This window comes from Onychostruthus taczanowskii, unplaced genomic scaffold, assembly GCF_017590055.1.
Source record: "Onychostruthus taczanowskii isolate IOZ18803 unplaced genomic scaffold, ASM1759005v1 scaffold178, whole genome shotgun sequence".
Classification (NCBI taxonomy): Eukaryota; Metazoa; Chordata; class Aves; order Passeriformes; family Passeridae; genus Onychostruthus; species Onychostruthus taczanowskii.
Window position 1 is genome coordinate 234,196 of NW_024498995.1, and position 21,890 is coordinate 256,085.

Sequence of the window (21,890 nt, forward strand, 5' to 3'; positions counted from 1 at the left end):
AAAAAAAAAAAAAAAAAAAAAAAAAAAAAAAAAAAAAAAAAAAAAAAAAAAAAGCGCATGCTCTGAAGCAATTATGGCAAAAGAACTTATTCAGAAAGTGGGAATAACAGAGGGTTTGCCGTCATTATTGTGCCCGAAGTTCCTGCGACTCCCCCGCCCCAGAACAGCCTGTCCCGGGGTCTCTCGCTCCCACTCCGCATCCTGGGCTCGGGAGCTACGGAAAAGAGGCCACAAGGAAAAAAAACACTCCTGAGGGAGGGAGGGGGGTCAGGTCAGCCACCGCCGGCAGGTGAAGGCCCCTCCGGGGCTTCTCCCCGGGGCTCCTCGGGGGTGCCCCGCACAGAGGATGCTCCCAGCGCTCCTTCCCCTCAGACACAGCCCCAGCCCCGGCCGGGCCCTTCCCTCTTCCCCCGGTCCTCCCACACAGATCCCGGAGCTTGGCTCCTCGCACCCCCGCCACTCCCGACCCCCTCTCGCAGCCCTCCACCCCCGGCCCCTCACACGGAGGCTCCGCGGCGCCCCGCGGGCAGGGCCGGGCCGGCCGGGCTCCGGGCGCTCCTCGCTCACCTTCCGAGAGCTCCAGCTCCAGCTCGGCCAGCTGCTCGCGGACCTCGCGGGGCAGCGAGGACACGGCCGCGGGCTCGGCCATGGCGGCGGGCGGGGTCCGGGCGCGGGTCCGGCGGGGCTCAGCGGCCGCGGGGCGCGGGGGGAGCCCGCTGCGCCCCCGCGCGGCCCCGCCCCGCGCTGCAGCCGCCCCGCGCCCGGCCGGGTGCTGGTTCTGTTCCCGGTCCTGGCACCGAGCCCGGTCCCGGTTCTGCCCCCGGTCCTGGCACCGAGCCGGGTCCCGGTGCCGGGTCTGCTCCCGGCCCTGGCACCGAGCCCGGTCCCGGTTCTGCCCCCGGTCCTGGCACCGATTCCGGTCCCGATTCTGCTCCTGGTCATGGCACCGATTCCGGTCCCGATTCTGCCCCGGTCCTGCGCCCGATCCCGGTCTCGGTTCTGCCCCCGGCCCCAATCCCGGTTCTGCTCCCGGTCCTGGCACCGATTCCGGTCCCGGTTCTGCTCCTGGCCCTGGCAACGATCCCGGTCCTGCCCCCAGTCCTGGCACCGATTCCGGTCCCGGTTCTCTCCCCGGCCCTGGCACCGATCCCGGTCCCGGTTCGGCTCCCCAGAGACCGACCCCACTCCCGGTCCTGCTCCCAGTCCAGGTCCCGGTTCCGGCCCCAGGCCTGGGCCCGCTCCCGATCCCCATCCCCGGTCCTGGTTCTGCTCCCGATCCCGGTCCCGGGCCCAGTTCCGCCACCGTTCCACTCTCTGTCCTGGTTCTACTGCTGGGCCGCATCGCTAGTCTTGGTTCTGGTCCCGGTTCTGGTCCCAGTCCGACCCATTCCGCTCCCGTGCCCAGTCCCGGTTCTACTCCTGAGCCCCGGTTCTGCTCCTGGTCCCGGTCCCGATTCTGCTCCTAGTCCCGGCCCCAGCCCCCGTTCTGCCCCCGTTCCCCCCCAGTCCCAGGACCCCACCTGCACTAAAACCATTTCAACCGCCACGGACACAAGCAAGAGCTCAGGGAATTGTGGTTTAAGGGTGCCTGGGCCCGCTCCCGATCCCCATCCCCGGTCCTGGTTCTGCTCCCGATCCCGGACCCGGGCCCAGTTCTGCTCTCTGTCCTGGTTCTACTGCTGGGCCGCATCGCTAGTCTTGGTTCTGGTCCCGGTTCTGGTCCCAGTCCGACCCATTCCGCTCCCGTGCCCAGTCCCGGTTCTACTCCTGACTTTTAAATCAGCTTTATTTTTCTAACTGTTATTTCAATTTCCCATAGCACCTTGGCAATGTCAAAAACAAATACAAATACATGTATTACCATTTGAACACTTAAAGCATGAACCTACTTTACACAAATTTTGTTTTGGACATTTTTGACAACAGGAATAAACCAGAACAGACAGTCTAAAAGCCAGATAAGTCGCTTTTTTCTCCTTTCCTACCACTTTGAAGAGAGATCGTCAATGCCAAGGGGAAGCTGGATTCATCCGGGAGGAACAAGATGTCTGTAGTAACTCGAGCTCAATATATTATCTGAATATTTTGTATTCTATAAAAATTAGAACAAAACCCATTTATGCACAGTCTGTTTACATTTGAAGTTGCTTTTTTTTTTTTTTTTGGAAACTGTATCCATAACTGAAGTTCCATAAAAATAAACATCTGGTTCTTAAATATAAAATTTTAAAGTTGTTACAGGTTAGTTTGCAGATGGATTTTTTTTTTTCTCAGAAATAAGTTGCTTTAACTCCATTTCAAGTCCTCCCAACTGTACATTAAAAACAGACTCAATGAACCTCTTGAAGTGCCTGAGCTAAAGGCACTGAAGAGAAGAGCCAACTAAAATACTACAACAACCCAAAATTATGTACCATCCTAAAGGAAGCTCAGACTATATGGAATATATACACGCAAAGAAGAGCATGATAAATCATTCAGATTAATGGCAACAATCTTACGTTTCAGAAGGAAATATCAAAATTAGAAACAAAAACTCTATTGCATATCTGTAGTAATCAAGGATTTACAAAAAAACTCATCAGAAGCCATTTCCCCCCGAAGTGCATTTCTGTTGCATCATCTGTAATACAATGGTGCATTTTACAAATTTAAAATATCATCTGTACATACCAGATATCTCAGCCCAGGTAAACTCACCTGGGAACAGTAAAAATCGCAGACAGTTTCAAGACAATTAAGCTGATATTGACAAAGTAGTAAGGCCATAGCTATTTAACTACAGTAAAGCATTGATTAAGTCACTTATTTGCTACTGATCTGCCACAGTATCATCTTTCTCTTAATAGTGGGTTACTTTTTTTTTTTTTTTTTTTCCTACAGCTAAAACTGCACCATCATACTGTGCCAGGCTAATCAAAGAAAAACAAAAAAAACCAACAAAACAACAAGAGCAGGAATGTAAGATACTATAAAACTAACTTAATGTTAGAAATCAAAAGAAATAAAACTTTTTGCACTTTTAATTTTACTATCACATGCAAAGAATTTCTTCTTTTCACTCCCCAGCAGAAGCACGAGAGAGCGCCCCGATCTTTTCCACACGCAGTAATTTGGAAAAGAACTGAACTGGGAAGTGTATTTCTGTCCCTAACAGAAGTCAACAACTCTGAAAACAAGTCACAGTTCCTAAAACTGAAAGTCAGGTGTGATTTGCACCTCCTGGTATTTAACATCAGCAGAGCAGGACAATTTCTATCCCGTGGGGCTGCACCAGAGGGAACCACGGAGAGCTCTGGTCTCTTGGAGAGCACCTGGAGCCCGGTGACGGAGCAGCTCCCGTGAATCCAGGAGCTGTGGGTCTGCCTCCAAACCTCCTCTCTGTCCCAGTCCTCCCAGTTTCCCCAACAGGTAAAACTGCTGGGGACAGACACAAGATCCCTCCCCAGCCCAGCACGAGAGGAAAAGGCAAAGCCAGTCCCTGCCAGGTCCCAGTGCTGAGGAGAACTCTCACCCCACTACAGCTTCACAGCCTCTGTATCCAACTGGGAATTTCCCCCTGCACAGAAAAGAATAGGAAAAAAAAAAAAAAAACAAACCCCAAACCACAGCTGGAAATGGTGGAAGGGAAATGCTCACGTGAAATCCTTGCACGCAGGTGTGAAATTAATCATTCCAAGCGCCCTAAGCTGAGAGAAGTTTGGATATGCTGGGAAAAGCCAACAGCTACAGCCTGACCTACATCCCCTGCACAAGAGCCACGACCTGCTGCTGCTGGAAACACCCCAGGACTCGTGGAGCACCCCTTTCCCACCACCCCACGAGGAAGACGGAGCCACGGTCGGTTGGGTTTTCCCACATCTGATCAATGACAAAGATCCATTTCCCCACTCAGGTCCTCTCAGCACAAGCACGTCACTGACACTGGGTCAGGGAATTCTGAGCCACATCTGCACCAGCCCCTTCCCTCTCAATTCCTCCTCCAAACAGCCCAACGCTCCCTCAACGTCCCCTAAACACCCATGAACCACCCTCCAGGCTTGTTTTGTTCCAGTTTGGCTGCAGGAATTCTTTAGAGCCTTTAGAACTAATTCAACTTCGCATTCATTGCCTTTCAGGACTTTGACACTAAATATTTAAACTTCCCTATAGCTCCAAGGAGAGTAGCATTATCAAAATAAACTGAGAAGGGTCTGCAAGAATCCCTGACTGTGGATGTGATCAACGATTTTTTTTTCACTAAATTAAAAAAAAAAAACAAACCCTCCCAAATAAGAATCCCGGATTGTGGATGTGATCAACGATTTTTTTTCACTAAATTAAAAAAAAAACAAACCCTCCCAAACCCAGTACAGGTAGTTTCAAAGTGAATACTGATTTGGGGGCTTATATATACATATATATATATCCAAATATCTAAATATATATGTATACATCCTTTAGGACCGAGGAAATGGCAGGAAGCTGAGTTGGGGAAGGTTGAGGTGGGAGATCACAAAAAGGCCCTTCCCCAGAGGGGGTGGGACACTGAAGAGGCTCCCCAGGGAAGGGGGCACAGCTCCAAGCCTGTCTGATGTCAAGAGGCATTTAGACAACACTCTCAGGCACAGGGTGGGATTTTGGGGGTGTCTGTGCAGGGCCAGGAGTTGGACTCCATGATCCTGATGGGTCCCTTCCAACTCAGCCCATTCGATGATTCTCTGACTCTCTCTTTGTAACATGCCTAGAAATGAACAGTTAACTGCATAAATACATTATATTGTGTTATGAATCAACTCAAAGCACTTGCCAAGCTGAATAATAAGTTAGAGAAATGACAACTCTGGCTTTATATATATATTTATAAAAATAGATATGAGTGTTCTCCAAGCAGTCGATAGAGAATTCCTACTGAGGCCCAAGTTGCCAAGGGTTATCTGGCTAAGAAATCAGAAGATGAAAAATTTCACAGTTATTTTAACTGCCACTTACATTCATTCTATGGCAACACGAGCATATATTACTAAGATGGTTACGGAATATATCACAATTGAGTTTTCCAGTGTTCACAACTTACAACTTTAAATTTGTACACTTGCTATTCACTAAAAAAAAAAAAAAAAAAAAAAAAAAAAAAAAAAAAAAAAAAAAGAGGAAAAAATAAAGATGTGATTCTTACTGCTGGAAGCTACTTTTCCCTAACACTTTATACAGAACTTTGAACCCTGGTATGCTGATTTTGGCAGATTAATGCACTCAGTGTTCCTATTTCAGTCATTAATCACCCTGAAACTTAACCACTTACTGCACAATAGTGTTGCAAATTCAGTCAGCATACAGCTGGCAATGCCACTGCTCCAGAGGGGATTTCCTTAACTCTGCATCTTTAGTTCCACTTTAAACAGTTAAAAACGAGTCAGTTGCTATGACATCAGCTGTAAACAACGAGTTCCCAGGAGCCTAAACCCTGATTTCTGGCAACACAGCAGCCAACAGCCTTTTCCAGAGTCAGCACAGAGAAAACCCAGCCACAGCTCTGGTTTGCTGCCCAGTCATCCAGAGATGCCAGTGAGTGCCCAGAGTTCCCACCTGCAAGGCAAAGTCAGCATCTGCAGCAGGAATTCCAGGCTCCTTACCTGTACAGGTAACACCAGGTGCTGTGTAGCCACCTGCCCATCCTACCCTGGGGCTGCCTCAGGAAAACACACCAAGAAAAACGCACTAAAGTCTGTAATAAAGAAATTAGAGAAAGGAACAAAAGAGGGAAAAAGCAAACAAACAAAACCCCAAACCTAAGGAGTTGCCCTCAAAAGGAGGCGAGGAAAAAGGGCATTATAAAGATTCTCACATGCTCCCTTTGCCTCCTTCCACTGCATCTACCAGACAATTTCTGCTGTCCACGCACTCTCATCTACAATCCAGTATCCTGCAAAACTTATACCTTAAAAAGCTTGCTGAATGAAATATTAGTAAGGTCAAGAGACTCTACTTCAAGCTGGAAACACATGGGTTACACTACAGTAGTACATTCAGTTTTCATCATCAGTGACTAAGTGATGACAACAGTTCTGGCTGCACTCACTCTGCTCATGCTGCTGCAGAGGCCATCCATGGCAGACACACCAGCCCACAAGTCAAACGTTAAATAGGTTACAAAAAGTTCTAATTTTACAGAAATGCTCATTTTCCAAAAATAATATTCTCTTGTCCTTTTCCTCCTACACCGAGGGACAGGCTAATTTGTCAATTCATATTCTTTCACTTCGTCAAAATGCTACTTTCACAATCCCAAAGCTGATCTCAAGCAGGAAACCCTCTGCAAATTAAAAACAAAAATACAAAAATTATAATCTCTATATTTATAGTGATTGGAATCCTCCAGCATTTGTGAAATCACTTTTAGAGATGAATTTTGGGACCCTCCACAACTTCTCCAAACAAGCCACGCTCCAGTTCAGTATTCCCCTTCCCGAATCCTTCCCTCCTCAGTCTCTCTGCTGCTCTTTAGTCCACAGCTCAAGTGAAACAGAGAATCATTGGCTGGCCCAGCGTTACTTTGGTGACCGGGGTGGCACGTACTGCTCCTTGCCCACGCGGCGCGGCGCTCCCTGAGGCGAAGATCTGCGTCCAAACTGGCGCCTCTGTTCCCTGATTTTCCCAGCAGCTCCCCTGGGAGCCCCGCTGCCGCGGAAGCCGGAGTAATCCTTCATTCGGCCTTCGTGAGGAGCCCTCTCGTGAGGAGCCCTCTCGTGAGGAGCCTTCTCCGGAGCTTTCTCCAGCGTACCGTTTTCTTCATTTTTGGCAGGGGGAACGATGTTGGCGCGGTGCTCCCTCAGAGGCTGGACTGGGACTGGAGGCGGCTCCTTCGGGGGTTTCTGGCAAACTTCGGCGTAGCTGAGCTTGCGAGGCTCCTTTGGGAGCAAGGAGAAGAGCGAGGTTTACGCACCACGAGCACCTCCCAGCCCACCCCAGGCACCAAGCCACGGCGCAACAGCGGCAACACGCGCAGCGAGCGGAGGGGAGCCCGGGTGCACCGTCAGCACATCCTGGAGCACCGTCAGGTGCACATCCTGCAGCAAGCTGCCTGTGTCATTCCCATTCTGGCCTTACCTGTGTCGACAGAGCAGGAGCTGCACTTGCTTGAGCAGAAGGTGAGGAGGAGTTTGTCCTCGGTGGCTTTGCAGCGCTGATGGGACAGACGGACGCCGGTGGAGAAGCCGGGCTGGCCACGTCCTTTGGAGCAGACACTTCTTCTGGTTTGCTCTCTGGCTGAACCGTGCTGATAAACCAACAACAATTCAAATTAAAACCTACCAACACTCAGGTTTCAGAGATTATTTCCTTTCTTTGAAGTCACAGTTGCAGAACAGAACAGCACAGCCATCCCCACCATTATCTGCTCTTTCCATCTGGTGGCCTCTGGAGAAGATCAGGCACTGCCCAGGCTCCCCCAGGGAATGGGCACAGCCCTGACACTGCCAGAGCTCCAGGGGCATTTGCACAACACTCCCAGGGATGCTCAGGGTGGGATTGTGGGGGTGTCTGTGCAGGGCCAGGGGTTGGACTGATGATCCCTGTGGGTCCCTTCCAATTCAGGACACGCCATGATTCCACGCTGTGTCCATGCTCTCTGCATACCTCAGCACCACAGGCTCCGTCTGGCTCGGGGAGCTCACGCTGGGCACGGGCGGTTGGGCAGCGCTGGGAGCTTGTTCATCCGGAGCAGGAGCAGGGCAGGGGCACAGGGGGTCTTTGCTTTCCTGCACATAGAGCAGAAATTGCAAAATACAGAACAATACTCAAATTGCTCTACAACATGGTACTGCAAGACATCTGAGAAGTGGGGTAGTCCCAAAGGCTGCTCAAGTCCTGATGATAGCAATTTTACTTCTTTTGGACCATCACCTCCTTATATGGGCAAAAGAAGCAGAAAAAAACAGAATTAAGGCTGGATCATCCAGAATGTCAGTGCTTAGTCCCACCAGCTCAAAGAAGGAATTCATCTGGAAAGATCCCTTGCCCACACTCCACCAAACTGTTCCTACTGCAACAGCCAACATTCCTCCTTTGCCTGCTTTATTCCTAAAATGAGTTTACAACAGCATAACTGCATGAGCCCTAGCTGCATTCCCATAAAAAAACTGGGAAAATGCACTATGAAATCTGGGATTAAACCACTGGAATAGGTGGTTTTAACAAACCAACCCTTTAACAGGGAAAAGGGTGTCACAGCAGCCAGATATGCTCATGTGTGTACAGAGACAAGACCAGGCACCTTCTCTTTGCAGACTCCTTTAACGATGTCGGACATCCTGCTCTCCAGCACAGGCTCTCCCAGAATTTTTGCTGTGCTGCCAGGCAAAGGTGGGAAATTGGATGCAAGCAAGTCAAACTTTGGTGTCTGAGTCTTTGTTTCTGCTGAAGGCTGAGGTCTCTGGAAAGGGAAAACACAAGTTACTAGAGTCATAACACAGAGCAGTGAAAGCCCTGAGCAAGTTGTCAGGGAACTTCCTAGAAAAACTGTAAACCCCAACATAATCTGAGGATTTAAGCACTCTGCCATTCCTTGAATAACTGGGAAGCCAACACTCTGTACTTTGTGTGACTCCCTGCAGAAAGGGAAGCAGAACTTACCGAAACACGGTCGTCCTCCCGTCTCCTCCGACCCCTGAACACGTTCCTCCTTTAAAGACAAGAAGAGCACTCAGTGCATCCAGCCAGCTGCAGTGGGCACTGCCCTGCATGAGGGCATCCACAGCTGCCTGCTGAGCCTTCCCCACACATGGCTCTGGGATGTTCCCCCTCCTCAGGAGGGGCCAAAGTTCCAACTTCGGAAGAAGTTGGAAAAGTCACTGCAGGAACAGCTTCTCTTTCTCAACTCCCTGCATGAGCGTCTGACCAAGCATAGGGACAATGATTTTATAGTCATAAACTTATTAGTCTGATTTCTCACTGATCTGCCCTTGCAAGTGTCTAAACCCTGAGCCAAAAGAGATAAAAACAATTAATCTTAAAATACTGCAAGGATTTACTTATTATTTACAACAGTACAGATGCCAACTCTACTTCAGCATCTGTTTTAATTCTGGGAACAAATCAGTTACTTTAAAATAAAGACACCTCACTGTCTTACTGTCAGCTGTTCATCAGAGTAACTACCAGCTGCAGAGTGAAGCTGGAACCACTCCTGCTCCCAGGTCAGCATTTACTGCTCCTGATTCACTTAAGTGTCAGTTTTCTCACGGCTGCTCCTTACAGAAATGCATTTTGTGCTGATGGTTGATACCTTTGGCTCACACAAGCCAAGCCCCAGCTGCTGTGTGACAGCAAACACAGGACAGAGCCCTTTACCTGCCCCTGCCGACGCCGTAATCGCCGTTCTGCTCCAGCTGCGCCGCGGGAGAATCCTTCTGGGAATACCCTTGGTCTTGGTGCCCGCTCAACGAGCCGCTGTGTCGCTCCATGACAAAGTTCCTTGAGCTGGTTCTGCTCAGGTCCCCCATGGGCAGGGCCCCGGCGCCGGGCGGCCCCTCGGGGTGCTCCGAGCTGCCGGACGAGCGGAAATGGGGCTTCACCCTGCGGGCACAGAGCACGAGCTGTGGGACCCCCGAGCTGAGCAGCCGCAGCACAGCCACCACCAACTGCAGCTGATTCACAGCTGACAGGAAAAGCAGGTCAGCAAGCACCAGAACTCCTGTTTGAGGTCGTTGCCCAAAAGATACCCGGGAGGGGAAAAAACCATCCCAAAACCTCAAACAACTAAAAAAAAATCCCAAAACCCAGAGGTCACAAAAGAGCCAGAAGAACCCAAAGAGGAGTATTTCCTTTGGGCCTGCAGCACTGGCACAGGGCATTGGAAATGGAGCTGGAGAAATAAGCCAAGGCCAAGGAACAGACTGATCTGGCCACAGGCAAACAAACTGAACTGAGACAGGAGGCCAGGAGTGACTGAACATGGCAGATCAGGCCAGGTTAGCTGAGCTCCACCATGCACAGCTCATTCTCAAACCCCCAGCACTGACTCTGCAGTTCCCAACCCCCAAATGTTCCACCCTCTTATTGATTATTCAGCTTTAAAGCTGTGGCTCCTTTGAGCACAGACACAGCTCTGCACTCTCAGTGCTGCTGCAAGTTCAGGCTCAGGGTCTTGAATGTAGAATTCTCCAGAAAAGCTCAGCTCCAGCACAACATGGAACATTTTTTCTGGAACAGCATTTAAGTCTTTTCAACTATTCTCTACTTTTGCCCCTCACTAGTTTTCCATATGCAGCCACTGATCAAAGACAAGAACAGAAATTCTCTCTCCTTTGGTAAACTCTGCACATCTCATAATTTAAGGGCAGCAAGAGGATTTTGCACACTTGCTGTTTTTAAACAATCTCATTATAACATTCCATGAAATCAGAAGAAACTCTCCTAGTGCCAGCCAAAGTACAATTCCTCCATCTCCCTTTCCCACAAGGATGTTGCAACAAATCAGCGCAAAATAAATACGAGTGGCTTAAACAAATGTTTAGCTACAGAGAAAACTCCAGTGGTTAACTATTAACTGTCTGTACCACAAAACAAATCAGGTTTAATGGGCCAGGACAGAAACCCAAAAGCAGCAGCTGGATGAACTCTTCAATCAAGCTGTTCTGCAGGTCAAGAGCAGATTTGCTGAACAGAGATGAATTCACACTTCCCAACTTCAAGAACCAGTTTTAAGGACCCAATAAAGTTTTAGTTTCCCATCAGCAACAACCACAGGGAGGAGGTGGAGCAAAGTCAACTGAATTCTTCCATTTTGTCCAAGTTGTTCTTAAAATGGCATATTCTCAAGTCACTGCTCAGCCCTCAGATCTCATAATCTTACCCGTCATCGAGAAGGCCACAGTCTTGTCTGGGCAGAAGAGCAAAGCAGAAAAGACAAGGAAAGATGAAGGAGCGAAAAAAAAAGAGCAGAGAGGAGGAGAAATGATGTGAGAGCAGAAGGAAGGAAGAGCAGGAGGAAGGAGAAGCAGGGAGCACAGGCTGCCCAGCCCCCAACTGTGACCTGTTCTCTCTTAGCGCGATACTGGATCATCACTGGGCCAGCAGGACCTGCACACACGGACCCTCCAGCTGCAACCTCAAGCACTCAAATCTTACAACTGAAGCCTTTACATAACCAGGATATTAAAAGCTTAGGGGTATGCAGATGTGATGTACAAGGAGGGATTTCAAGGCTAGCACTTGGATACACACAGTTGAAGCATCTGTACTTCCATGAGGGTCCACATACCTGAGAGCTTTACAGGTTTTAAGATTGTGCACAACTTAAAGCAAAAAAAAAAAAAAAAAAAAAAAAAAAAAAAAAAAAAAAAACCCAAAAAAAACACCTCATGAGGGTCCACATACCTGAGAGCTTTACAGGTTTTAAGATTGTGCACAACTTAAAGCAAAAAAAAAAAAAAAAAAAAAAAACAAAAAAAAAAAAAAAAAACCCAACCAAACCCCCTTTGTCAAGATGAGAGCTGGGAGCTGAGCAGCTGCAGCTGGAGCAGCTGCTCCATCTTCCAGGCAGTCACACTCCCAGTTCCACAGTCTGTGCTAAGACTCTGCTGAGTCACCACAGACCAAAGCCTGAAGTTCCCCTTCTGCCAACAGCCTCAGACCTGAACTGCACCACAAACCCACTCAGAGCCCTGGCAGCTGTTGACTGATTTCTCTAACAATACCAACAGCAATTCCCATGATCCCAGCCCAGTGCTGCACACAAACAACTCCCACCCCCACACACAGGTTACTACGCCATTGTGTTCGCGGAGCAATTGCTCCAGCAATACAAAGTGTTTCCTCCTCCCCGGTGTTTATATCTGAGCTAAGTCCTTACAGCTCTCAGGAAAGATGGGGATAAAGCAAATAAATTACAGGAACAGCCCCAGCATCGAGCAGTTGGACGCAGCAGTCAGGACAAGCAACTCCCACTGCAGGAACCAGCAGCTCCACAAGCCTGATCCCAGCAGGAAAGGCTTATGTTGTGCTGCAGGAGTTTATAATCTGTGTATAACAAACATAATTACAAGTATGACCTGAGGAGGAAGTTATTTATTTGTCTGCAAAAATTCCTCTGAGGCTTTTGAAGGAGTTACCCTGGCTCTCTCCAGCACTGTGTCCATTATTTTAGGATCTTAAGCTGCTGCCTTCCACTTCATGTTTTCAATAAAGTTGAAAAACAACACACATTTGATAAAACAAAATAAATAACGTGGTCCCATCAGAAAGCACTGCATGTGGCATGCAAGGAACACCTGAGGATCTCAGCAGTGTAAGTTTTGCAGGAGTAAACCCCTGGCAGAGCTCTCTTACCGATTCCTGTGGAATGGGCGACCTATACTCAGAGAAGCAGCATTTGTTTTATATGATCCTGGTGTATTAAAGCCATTCACAAACCCACCGTTGGGAAACGGGGCCTGCAACAGACACAACAGTCTCAGTGGCTGAGCTACAAAGAGAATGTTTGCAGATTAATGATCAGCTTCAGCAGTTACTCATGGCTGTAATTTCACACTGGGCTACAGCATCTACTGTGGGGTGAATTCACTACTCCAGCCAAATCCCCACAGGTTCACAGTCTGCATCTGTTTTAGCAGTTCCCCCATTCCTGGAAAAGCTATAGGCTCTTCCAGTAACACAAGCTGCAGGATAATGGAATTTCACACCAAAATTCCTTGAAATACGTGGCAGCCAATGGTGAGACTGGCAGCTCCCCTGACAGTGTTGCTTTATCAGGGCCGTGACAAAAGCGTCACAAAACAGAAGGATCTGACCAAGAAACCTGGAACACCCACTCACCCTAGTGATTATTAACCAAATCATCCCCCATGGGCTGGGCTTCTCCTCCCCTTGTCCCCAGCTGTTACTCACCAGTGGTGTCTCAAAGTAAGGTGCAGGATTTGGAGACCACGTCTGAGGCACGATGCTGTAAATCGAGTACTGCTGAGGGCTATATACAGGCTGCATAAACAGGGGGGAGGCAAACTGGGCTTGGGTCTGCACAGGCTGGGGATACACACTGGAATCCACGACCCGGTAACCATTCTTAGCAAAAAACGTGTTGATGGCTTTTATCCTGGCCTGCAAGACAGCAAATCACACCAGGAGTCAGCTGGGAGAAAGGGAGAACGTGGAATCTTTCTTGCCTGCTGGAGGGATTTGAAGGTTCATTACTGTTTATGAATAAAAACTGATTAAATCAGTCCAGCTCATATTCCCACAGCATGATAAGGGGAAGGACACACGTTGCTTTAGCTGGGTGATCTGTAAAACTGAAGATAAACGCAGGAACTGTCCAGACTCCAATCATGACAGCTCCTCTCACAGTGCGTGCACTTTGCTCCAGCCTGCTTTGTGCAGCAGCCAACTCAAGGCTCACAGTGGCAGGAATCCCTCTCCTGAGCTCTGCAAACCCAGATTCTGGGGCAAGTAGAGAGGGAAGCCGGCACAGGAATGTATTTTACCCCCCCTGGGAAGCAGTGCTGTGAGTAACCAGCAGCCACTGAACTGTACTTTGTCAGAGCTCCCCATGACCTCGTTCACGTTTCAGCCTCCAGAGCCAGAGTTATGGACTACCCCACTGCTGGGTCCTTGGTTCACCCCCCACAAACAGCCACCATCATCCAAACAGAAACCACACAATGCAATCCCAACAGACACAGCAAGTAAAGCAGCCTCACCATTACTGGCTTGCCCTGAAAGGTTTTCACTTCTTCCCTTAAATATTTGAATGCCTGCATAAACGAAAAAAGATCAACATTAGAATATCTTGATGAAGTTGTACTTCCCAAAGGATGTTCCATGATTTAACACAAATGTGCAGTCATGTGCTTCTCTGTCAGCCCAGCTAAATTGATTAACACTTCAAATTCAGGATTCTAGTGCCAGTCATGGCCAGAGAACACCAAGGCAAGAGCATTATAACCCCACAATCTCGCACCTTTGGTCTCATTAACCAGAATGTGCCAGTAATCTCTTAAAACAACAAAAAGGGGATCAGTAAATAAATATTTCTTTTAGCTACAGGAAGCACAAGTGCACTTTCCCTGAGCAGGGGAAGCACCAAAGCTGGGTGTCAGAGGAAGGCAGCCTTACCTGTTGCGCGTCTGTGTCGGACTGGAATGTAACGTACCAGTTGTTGTTGTGAGCAAACTCACAGCTTATCACCTTGGGGCAGTTCTCATTCTTGAACAGAGCCTTCACCTCCTGGGGAGAGAAGTTGAGGGCCATTGTACAGTGAACACTAAAGAGACCCAAGTTTATGCTCCAGCTCCTCAGCTGCTGCTCTGCCATGACCAGAGATGTTTCTTATTCCCCTGACCAAATTACCCTTACCTCCTTCTTAACCCACAAATCCTACTTCAGCCTCCTGGGCTCCCAAGATAAAACAGAGCAGCCACAGCTGGTAAGAAAATCAAGATCTGTGTAGACCTGGTGATATTTTCATAGGAAACAGGTAGGAAAAGTGTGGCTTTAGATCAGCAGTCATGGAGACAACAATGATTCCATGGAATATTTCTAAGTCAAGGCAACCTAACAGCTTTGCAATAATCAGATTGTAAAGAGAGGGACAAGCAGCTGCTCAGAGCTTGCATTAAAAGAACTCATTAAAAATGCTGGTAGACAAACACCCATGTATTACAACTTTAAAAAACAAAGAACTAAATCATTCTGTTTGCCAAGTATCAGGAGGAATTTTATTATTCTCCCTCCTCAGGCATAATGAGCTCAGCTCATGCTGGGGCTCAATGAACGAGAAATGTTTAGTAACATTTCTTGCTGCCAAAACAACTGTCTGACTTCAAGTAAAGTTATTGCTGTGACAAAAATTTAGCCTGAATTCCAAACTATGCCCTGGACTGAATTATTTTTGGATCTGAAAAGAAACCAGTTCAAACTTCCTTCCAGAAAAGCCGAGCTAGCTCAGCTTTGGTGCAAAAAAAGTTTACTTTAGAAGGTTTAAATATAGTAGTAAATAATGGGAAGGGATAATGACAATAAGTTTTTGTTTTGGATATTTTGATACTGCACCCAGGTGGAAAAAGTTACTGATGTGGTCTAGAAGAAAAATATCCGTGTTTAATCCAATTAAACACCAGCTGACCTTTTCCTGGTGCTGTCTGAAGCCCTGTTGAAAACACCTTCCAAAACCAGTAAGAGTTACTTATTTCTTTTCTCTTTATTTACCTCTATAGGTGTAGTTTCAGGGATCTCACGGAGAATGATAATACATCGTTTGTGGTTTGGTCTGACTTTCTCCCCCCTTTCATCCACTTGTACCATAGGAGAAGCTGAAAATAAAGTATAAAATTTGGACATCTCAGCAGTAGCAGACTCTCTTGTGGAACTTGGAACAAAGACTGAGAATTCAGGAGTTTGGAACAGCCTCCTACTCAGTAAAGTTCCATTTACCAGAACAACAAACCATAACCAGCTCAGAGACTGCAACATCCCTCTGAAGCATGGAAGGATTCTTTCTGCTACTGATACAGATTCCAAAATCCCAGACTTACATCTCAAAACTTCAAGAATAAGGTCCATGTCTGTTGTCAGCTTCTTAATCCCTTCCATGTTGGCAATTGTCCATATTGGAACAAACTGATCACTGTCCATCTGAGACATCAAGTAGAGATCCTTTGAAAGATTCTCTCTAAAAGTTAGAAAATCATTATTTAGAAACGATCCTGAACTTAGAAACCTGAGAAAACTCAAAACAAGAGGATAACTACAGGCTTAAATAATATTCACCAGTACCATTCACAACCAAAACACCCTCAGATTTTCTCTCCTGGAACAAATCCCAGCAAATCAACACAAAGAGTAAGATAGTTTTAAAAACTTAATGAAGCTCCAGTGTCCTACATGTTGGTCTGCAAAAAGGATCTGCCAAAAAGACTTCTGGTGCCACACAGTACATGATCTCAATGTCTTATGACTGTGGAGCACAGGAGTCATCCTCATCCAAGGACACAGCTGCACAGACAGGACTGAAACAGCTGGAAGGTGCCACGGGGTTCTACAGCACATCAGCAAATCTTGGTTTGAGTTTTTATCAAGATGATGGTACATATCAAGCCAAGAAGAGGGATATTTGCCAAGGATTTTAATAAAGGGTTTATACCAAGCTGCACCTACCGAGAGAAGCAGAATTCAAGCTGTTTTCTCAAACATTCTCTGATGTCTTCTGTGGACACAGTGGAGCTGCCATCACCTGAAAGGGACCACATCCACCATCAGCTCCCACTTTCTTGGCAACAAGACCAGGCAAAGACACATCTCATTGCAGAAAACAAGAATTAATCCCTCTGGGTAGGACCAAGGGGAAAAGCTCATCCAAGATGAGACCCCCAGACTACACACTCTCAACATGATTCTGACCCCACTTTGCACCTCTTTGGCCACGTGTTGAGGCCATACTGGAGCTTCTTGGATACAGATGGACATGTCAGAGCTCTAACTTGGTCACTCCACACTTAGAGCAGCTCCAGGGGGGTTACAGACACTGACAGCAGCATTTGAACTTCAACACTCACCAGACACTTCATAGATTTGGTACCCCAGATCTTCAGTTGCCAGGACAATTCCATTTGCTGAGGCCTCATCAGCTCCTGCACCATTCCTTGGGGCTTCACAGGATGGGGAATACATCACTTCATACTGCTTGCAGCTGTCCTCTGAGATCTCTATGTTACCTGGCAAAGGAACACACCACAACAGGAAAACTCCTGTCAGCTTCAGCATATTTTCCAATTGAAAAACTCTGGCTACCAACATTAAAACAAATACTCAGGAAAGCTGTACCTGAGAGTGTCTAACCTTAGCCTGTATTTCTTAGACTTTGTGTTGAATAGAACTTCTACCTCTCCAATTTCAGGAAGATCTGGTTTGCACTAGGCTCTCAGGGAAAAGCAAATAAAAGTAAATAAAGGATCCTGAAATTGATCCCCAAAGTGGCAGAGAATCTAAAAACCAGTCCTCCCACTTGAAATTTAAAATATTTAAGCGAGGTTCCTGAAAACAAGGGATGAAAATTGCTTACACTGCCTCAATTGCTTCACTTTGTTATGAAGAGACAAATGAGTTTCTGTCGGGCAAAGCACAAACCCAGCGCTCTCTCCTCGCTTCTGCTGACTTACCAGAAACCTTTCACAAGGCCATACAAGCTGAATGTTCTCTTCTTTATCCCTAACTTTTACCAAACCATTTTGCAGGGAATCTTCTGCATCCTCTGCCATGCTTTGAGTCACCTTAGCTACACCCCAGATCGAGTCTGAGCCAAACAAGTGAAACCAGTGGAATCCTTAGTTCTGGACACTGCCTGTGTGGTAAGGATGGGAATGGGACTGCAGGGGAACAGCCTGAATGGAAAGGAGTTAACCACGGGTACTGCACAGGGTCTGCTCCAGAACAAATGCTCCTGACAGCTCTCAGCAGCACCTCGGTCCCCCAGGATTGCAGGTGGCCCTCAGACCTCATTTTCCTGTTCACAGGGTCCAGTGGATGCTCAAGTGCAGCAATGTCATGAATCCATCTCTACACGTTCAGCACCCTGCTCCCCTCTTAGCGCGTTACTTGGTCATCACCGGGCCCCCTGAATCCTGTTCCAGCAGAGCTCAGAGCCCTTCCTGAACCAGAGCCCACCGCTGAGACCCACCACCCTCACACAGCACCTGCTGCTTTCTCATCTTCCTTTCATACACACTGCTCCAGCAGCACTGACACCCTCAAGGACAAGAGCCAGAGGCTGCTCCTCACAGCTGAACTCCCCGAGTGTCCCCCAAGCGGGGCCATGTCACAACCCCTGTCCCAAGAGCTCACCCTCAGCTGGAGTCCCCTGGGCTGCTGCTGTCTCCTGCCACGTGTGCTCTGTGCCATTGGTGGGGGGCACGGCCTCACCACTGCCCTGGGGCACTTCTTGCCACACTTTTGCGTTGGGGTTCAAGCCAGCACCTTTTGATGTTACCTGCTGAAGAGAGCAGAACACTTTGGTTAGCGAGAGCAACCCAGAGCAGCCTCAGAAGTCAAGCCAGAAAATACAGGCGAATTTAGTGATTGTCTCTAGAGTTCCACATCTCAAGTGTCTACCCAGCTATTAAGCACCTATGTGATTTTTTTATCAATGAAAACAGGAAAATCCTTGGTATTTTCCAAGTATTTCGTTTCTACCTCCATGAGAAGTGTTGCCTTCAACCTCTCTTTATTGACATCCGACAACATCAGCGGAGGCAGCGGTTACTCGGCAAGGACTCTGGGAACTCATAAGCTTTTAAAGACTTGACTGTCATAATGCTCCAGTCCCCTTTCACCAGAAAGGGAAATTTTCCCTCCTCCAGACCCCTTCCTAGAAAGGAAGGTAAAAAAACATATGTCAAGGAGAAGAAACTGTATAACTCAACGGAATTAGTGACATCTGTACTAACCAAGCATCACCTGTGCTGTGTCAGGATTCCTCCTGAACTTACTCAAGCCCTACCCCATTCCCCCAGGAATCTTACACACATCAACAGACACTGATGATTTCCTTAAACTGGTAACCAAGGAGATTAAAGGTTTTGAATTGACAAGACAAACTTACACACCTTCCCAGCCTGCTGGGGAGAGAACAGGATCTGCTCACTCTGGGTCTCGGCAACAAGGACCATAATTAGAGTCAAAGGGTTACAAATGAAACAGACAAGAACTGCAAGACTCCAGCCTGGCACCTGGCACAGAGAAACGCTCATTCCCACAGCACAATACAGAATCCTTCAAGGTCCCTCTCCCAGAGCTGCTCAAAGGCATTTTGGGTGAGGAATCCAACAATCCAGCAGCAGAAGGGAGGAAAAACATGGCTTTTGCTCCTTTCACATAGTGAAATAATAACTATAGTTAGAGGGTAGTGAATAAAACTACCTTTATGCAAAAATTCTCCCCCCGGGATATCCCAACACCCCACAAGCAGCTGTAACAGTTCCTCCAGCCACTGAACGATGCTCCACTTCACTGCTGCAATTTGCTGGACTTTAAAAGGTGAAAGCCATTAATCCAGCTCATATCCACAAACACACAGATAAGCAAGCTGGGCATGTTGGAGGCCAGGCTCCTGGATTCTGAAGTTAAGGAGTGGCTCACTACCAGGCCTCAAACACACAGCACAAGGATAAGGAAGCAGTTGCAATAGCTTTAGAGATAATTCCTCTGCCAAGGTCACACCTCGTGCCAGAGCTGTTTGCTGCAAGGGCAAGCCCCAGCTCAGTAACAAGAAGCCTCCAAAAACTGGAGAAGTTCAAGACAACCGTGTGAGAAGCAAAACAAAGACCACGGTTTTTGCAAAGCTCTGAGATTCAAACCCCCCACGCACAACTGATTTAGTCCACATAGCAACAGTGTCTTCCCCTCCCGTTAATCTTTGCCCAGGAGCAGAGCTGGAAACTGGAAATAGTTCAGGGTGAAAGGACACACGTGTATTTCCCTTTGCAGATTTCACAGGAGCTGCTCCCCAACAAAACAACCTGCAAAGCAAAACCCAGTAACCTGCTGCAACCACAAGCTGTCACTGCAGTTCAGCAGTTCCAAACTAAGTTCTGCTCAGCTTCTGGTCACTCCTGGGGCAGCATCACCTGCCCACATGGGCTCCTGCTCACAGACCCAGAGCCAGCAGTTCCTTGAACTTACTTCTCAACAAAGCAAAAAGAAACAAGACACATCCAGGAGATGATTCATTCTTTTCTAAAAATAAACCATGCCTCACTACCTACATCTCTAAGGGTAGCACTGAGCTCAGGCCTAAAGTAATTTGCAGGAATAAATGTGATAAAGTGAAACTGAAACACTTTGTTGTGGTTACTGCATTTCTGGAGGTGATTGGGACTAAAAGCAGCTCTGATGAAGTGGTGAACACAATGGCTGGGACACACCTGGAACAGAGCATGAGCCACTTCCCCTTGTGCTAGAAACAGTGAGCTGTAACAGCCCAGCAGCATGCAGCCCTGCTCTCACTCATCTCAACAGCAAAACCCCACAGACTGCAGAGGATAAAAAGTCCCTAATTTACATCAGCTTTTGGGAAATTCACGCTGCGCTCCGCGAGCAAAATCGCTCCATCCTGGCCAGCGGCTCTTCAGAAGAGAAGGCCAAAATATCAATTCTTGCTTATTTAACTGAGGCTACAAACACCGAGCCCATGGGATTGGCTGCAGCACGATCCTCCCAGCTGCTATCGGGAACTTTCATGACGAGGTTAAAGCTTTACAGAGTGACAAAGGTTGGGAACACTCGCTGGGATCCACGAGCTGACAAAGCTCTCCTCCTCAGCACAGCTTCCCCTCTCGCTCACACTACTTCCAGCAAATGTGGATCAAAGATCCTCCTCCAATAACTCCTAAAAATTGGCTATTGAAGAAAATTCTCATTCTGGAACACGGCAAAGGATATTTTTCTTATTGTAATTACATCTAAATTACACTTATCCAGATTCAATTAAGCTGACAAAAATGCAGGCACTCAAAAGTTTTAAGGCATTCAATTTTAGTATTAATTCAAATTATTCTGCAACCAAAATCCTAACCCAGAGCTTACAACAGATTTCCTGGAGTAGACAAACTCTCTGAAACAGAAACAAAGCAAAAAATCCAGAAAAGAAAACCAAACTTGTGATGGGAGAAACTAACCCTTTTCCAGAAATGGAAACGTAAGCAGACGGAAAAAGCCCAAGGTCAGCAAAGCTCCGGGAGGCAGCTGAGAGAAGCCTTGTGCTGGCTGGGGCACAGGCAGGTAGGGACCCTGAGGGGCTCAGACCACCTTCTCTGAGGGGAGCTGATGCAGACTCAGAGGCTGGATGAGGAGAGGTTGGTGTCAAACCAACACACAGAGGTCCTTCAGAGCTGCTGGCAGGTTTCAGGTAACAGCTCAGTGCTCTGCTAACTCCCAACCCCACCAGGAGCTGCAGGGTTTTCCCTTGAGCTCCTTCACCCCTTGGAAAAGCCAAGGCACAGCTGTGCTGTCTGAAGGTGGTAGCTGTGTCAGAGGGTGTGAACAGGGGCAGCGAGGGGTCACAGGAAGCCTCACGTGCTCAAGAGGGCCAACAACGCTCAGTGCTTCCCACAATCCTGGATTTCTAACCAGGAGGCAGCCCGGGCAGCATTTCACCCACCTGAAACACACAGACTCCCATTTCCCCAAGAAATTACAAATATATGGAATTCAGAGCACACACCCATCTGAGTAGAGCCCAGCAGCCATTATCAATTCCATTTCTCTGGATGTATTTATTAATATTCCAACACACCTAATTATTAACTGTTAACACAGATCTTGGCTTAGAGGGAGAAAAAAGGCCTGCCCCAAACATAAATGTATGAAACAGCACGAGCCTTATACAGCCCTTACACAGCCATCACTGCAGAGATTTGGAACTAAAGGATGTTGAAGGAAACCCAATTCCCCCTCACACACTGCGAAGGCCACACTTATTACATCTCAAGTAGATCTAAAACAAACACTGACAACTACAGCAACTCAGCCAATCCCCCTGAAAAACCTCAGGACTTCCACCCATCCTGTGCCTAACCTTCAGAAAGTCCATATGATCCTCAGGAACTCTAAATTAAATATTATTGAGGTTTCCAGAATGAAGATCACAGAAACTCCCAACACCATCAGAGAAAGATCAGAGTTAGGGAGTTAGTTTTAGGGAGTTTGTGGTTTAGGACTCCCTAAAAATCTCCAAGTGCTGATGAGCTCCAGCTCCCATCCACACCACCAGCAGCAGCCATGTGCTCCCTGACGTGCTCCAGCTCCCATCCACATCTCCATCCCTGCATTCCAGAACCTGCCTCATGCACCCGGGGCCTCTCGCCACGCTCAGCCAGGGATGAGGCAGCTGCTCGTGCCTCCCATCAGCCTCAGCAGTTCCT

General features: G+C 47.7%; 1 protein-coding gene across 2 annotated transcripts; it reads right to left on the reverse strand.

The window, feature by feature from the left end:
* Positions 1-4,278: 4,278 nt before the first annotated feature.
* LARP4 (La ribonucleoprotein 4) lies at positions 4,279-18,344 on the reverse strand. 2 transcript variants are annotated; one of them, XM_041400295.1, is made up of 16 exons: positions 18,163-18,344; positions 17,815-17,959; positions 16,530-16,688; positions 16,132-16,207; positions 15,510-15,646; positions 15,184-15,287; positions 14,092-14,202; positions 13,677-13,730; positions 12,868-13,077; positions 12,310-12,413; positions 9,331-9,555; positions 8,614-8,662; positions 8,255-8,413; positions 7,618-7,739; positions 7,090-7,258; positions 4,279-6,890 (listed from the first exon to the last, which is right to left on the reverse strand). In XM_041400295.1, the coding sequence occupies exons 1-16, from the start codon at positions 18,211-18,213 to the stop codon at positions 6,531-6,533; spliced, it is 2,235 nt and encodes a 744-aa protein (XP_041256229.1). In that variant the 5' UTR covers positions 18,214-18,344; the 3' UTR covers positions 4,279-6,530. The 2 variants fall into 2 exon arrangements, with proteins under 2 accessions (XP_041256229.1, XP_041256228.1); XM_041400294.1 differs by having other exon boundaries at positions 17,815-17,962.
* Between the last annotated feature and the right edge of the window lie 3,546 nt (positions 18,345-21,890).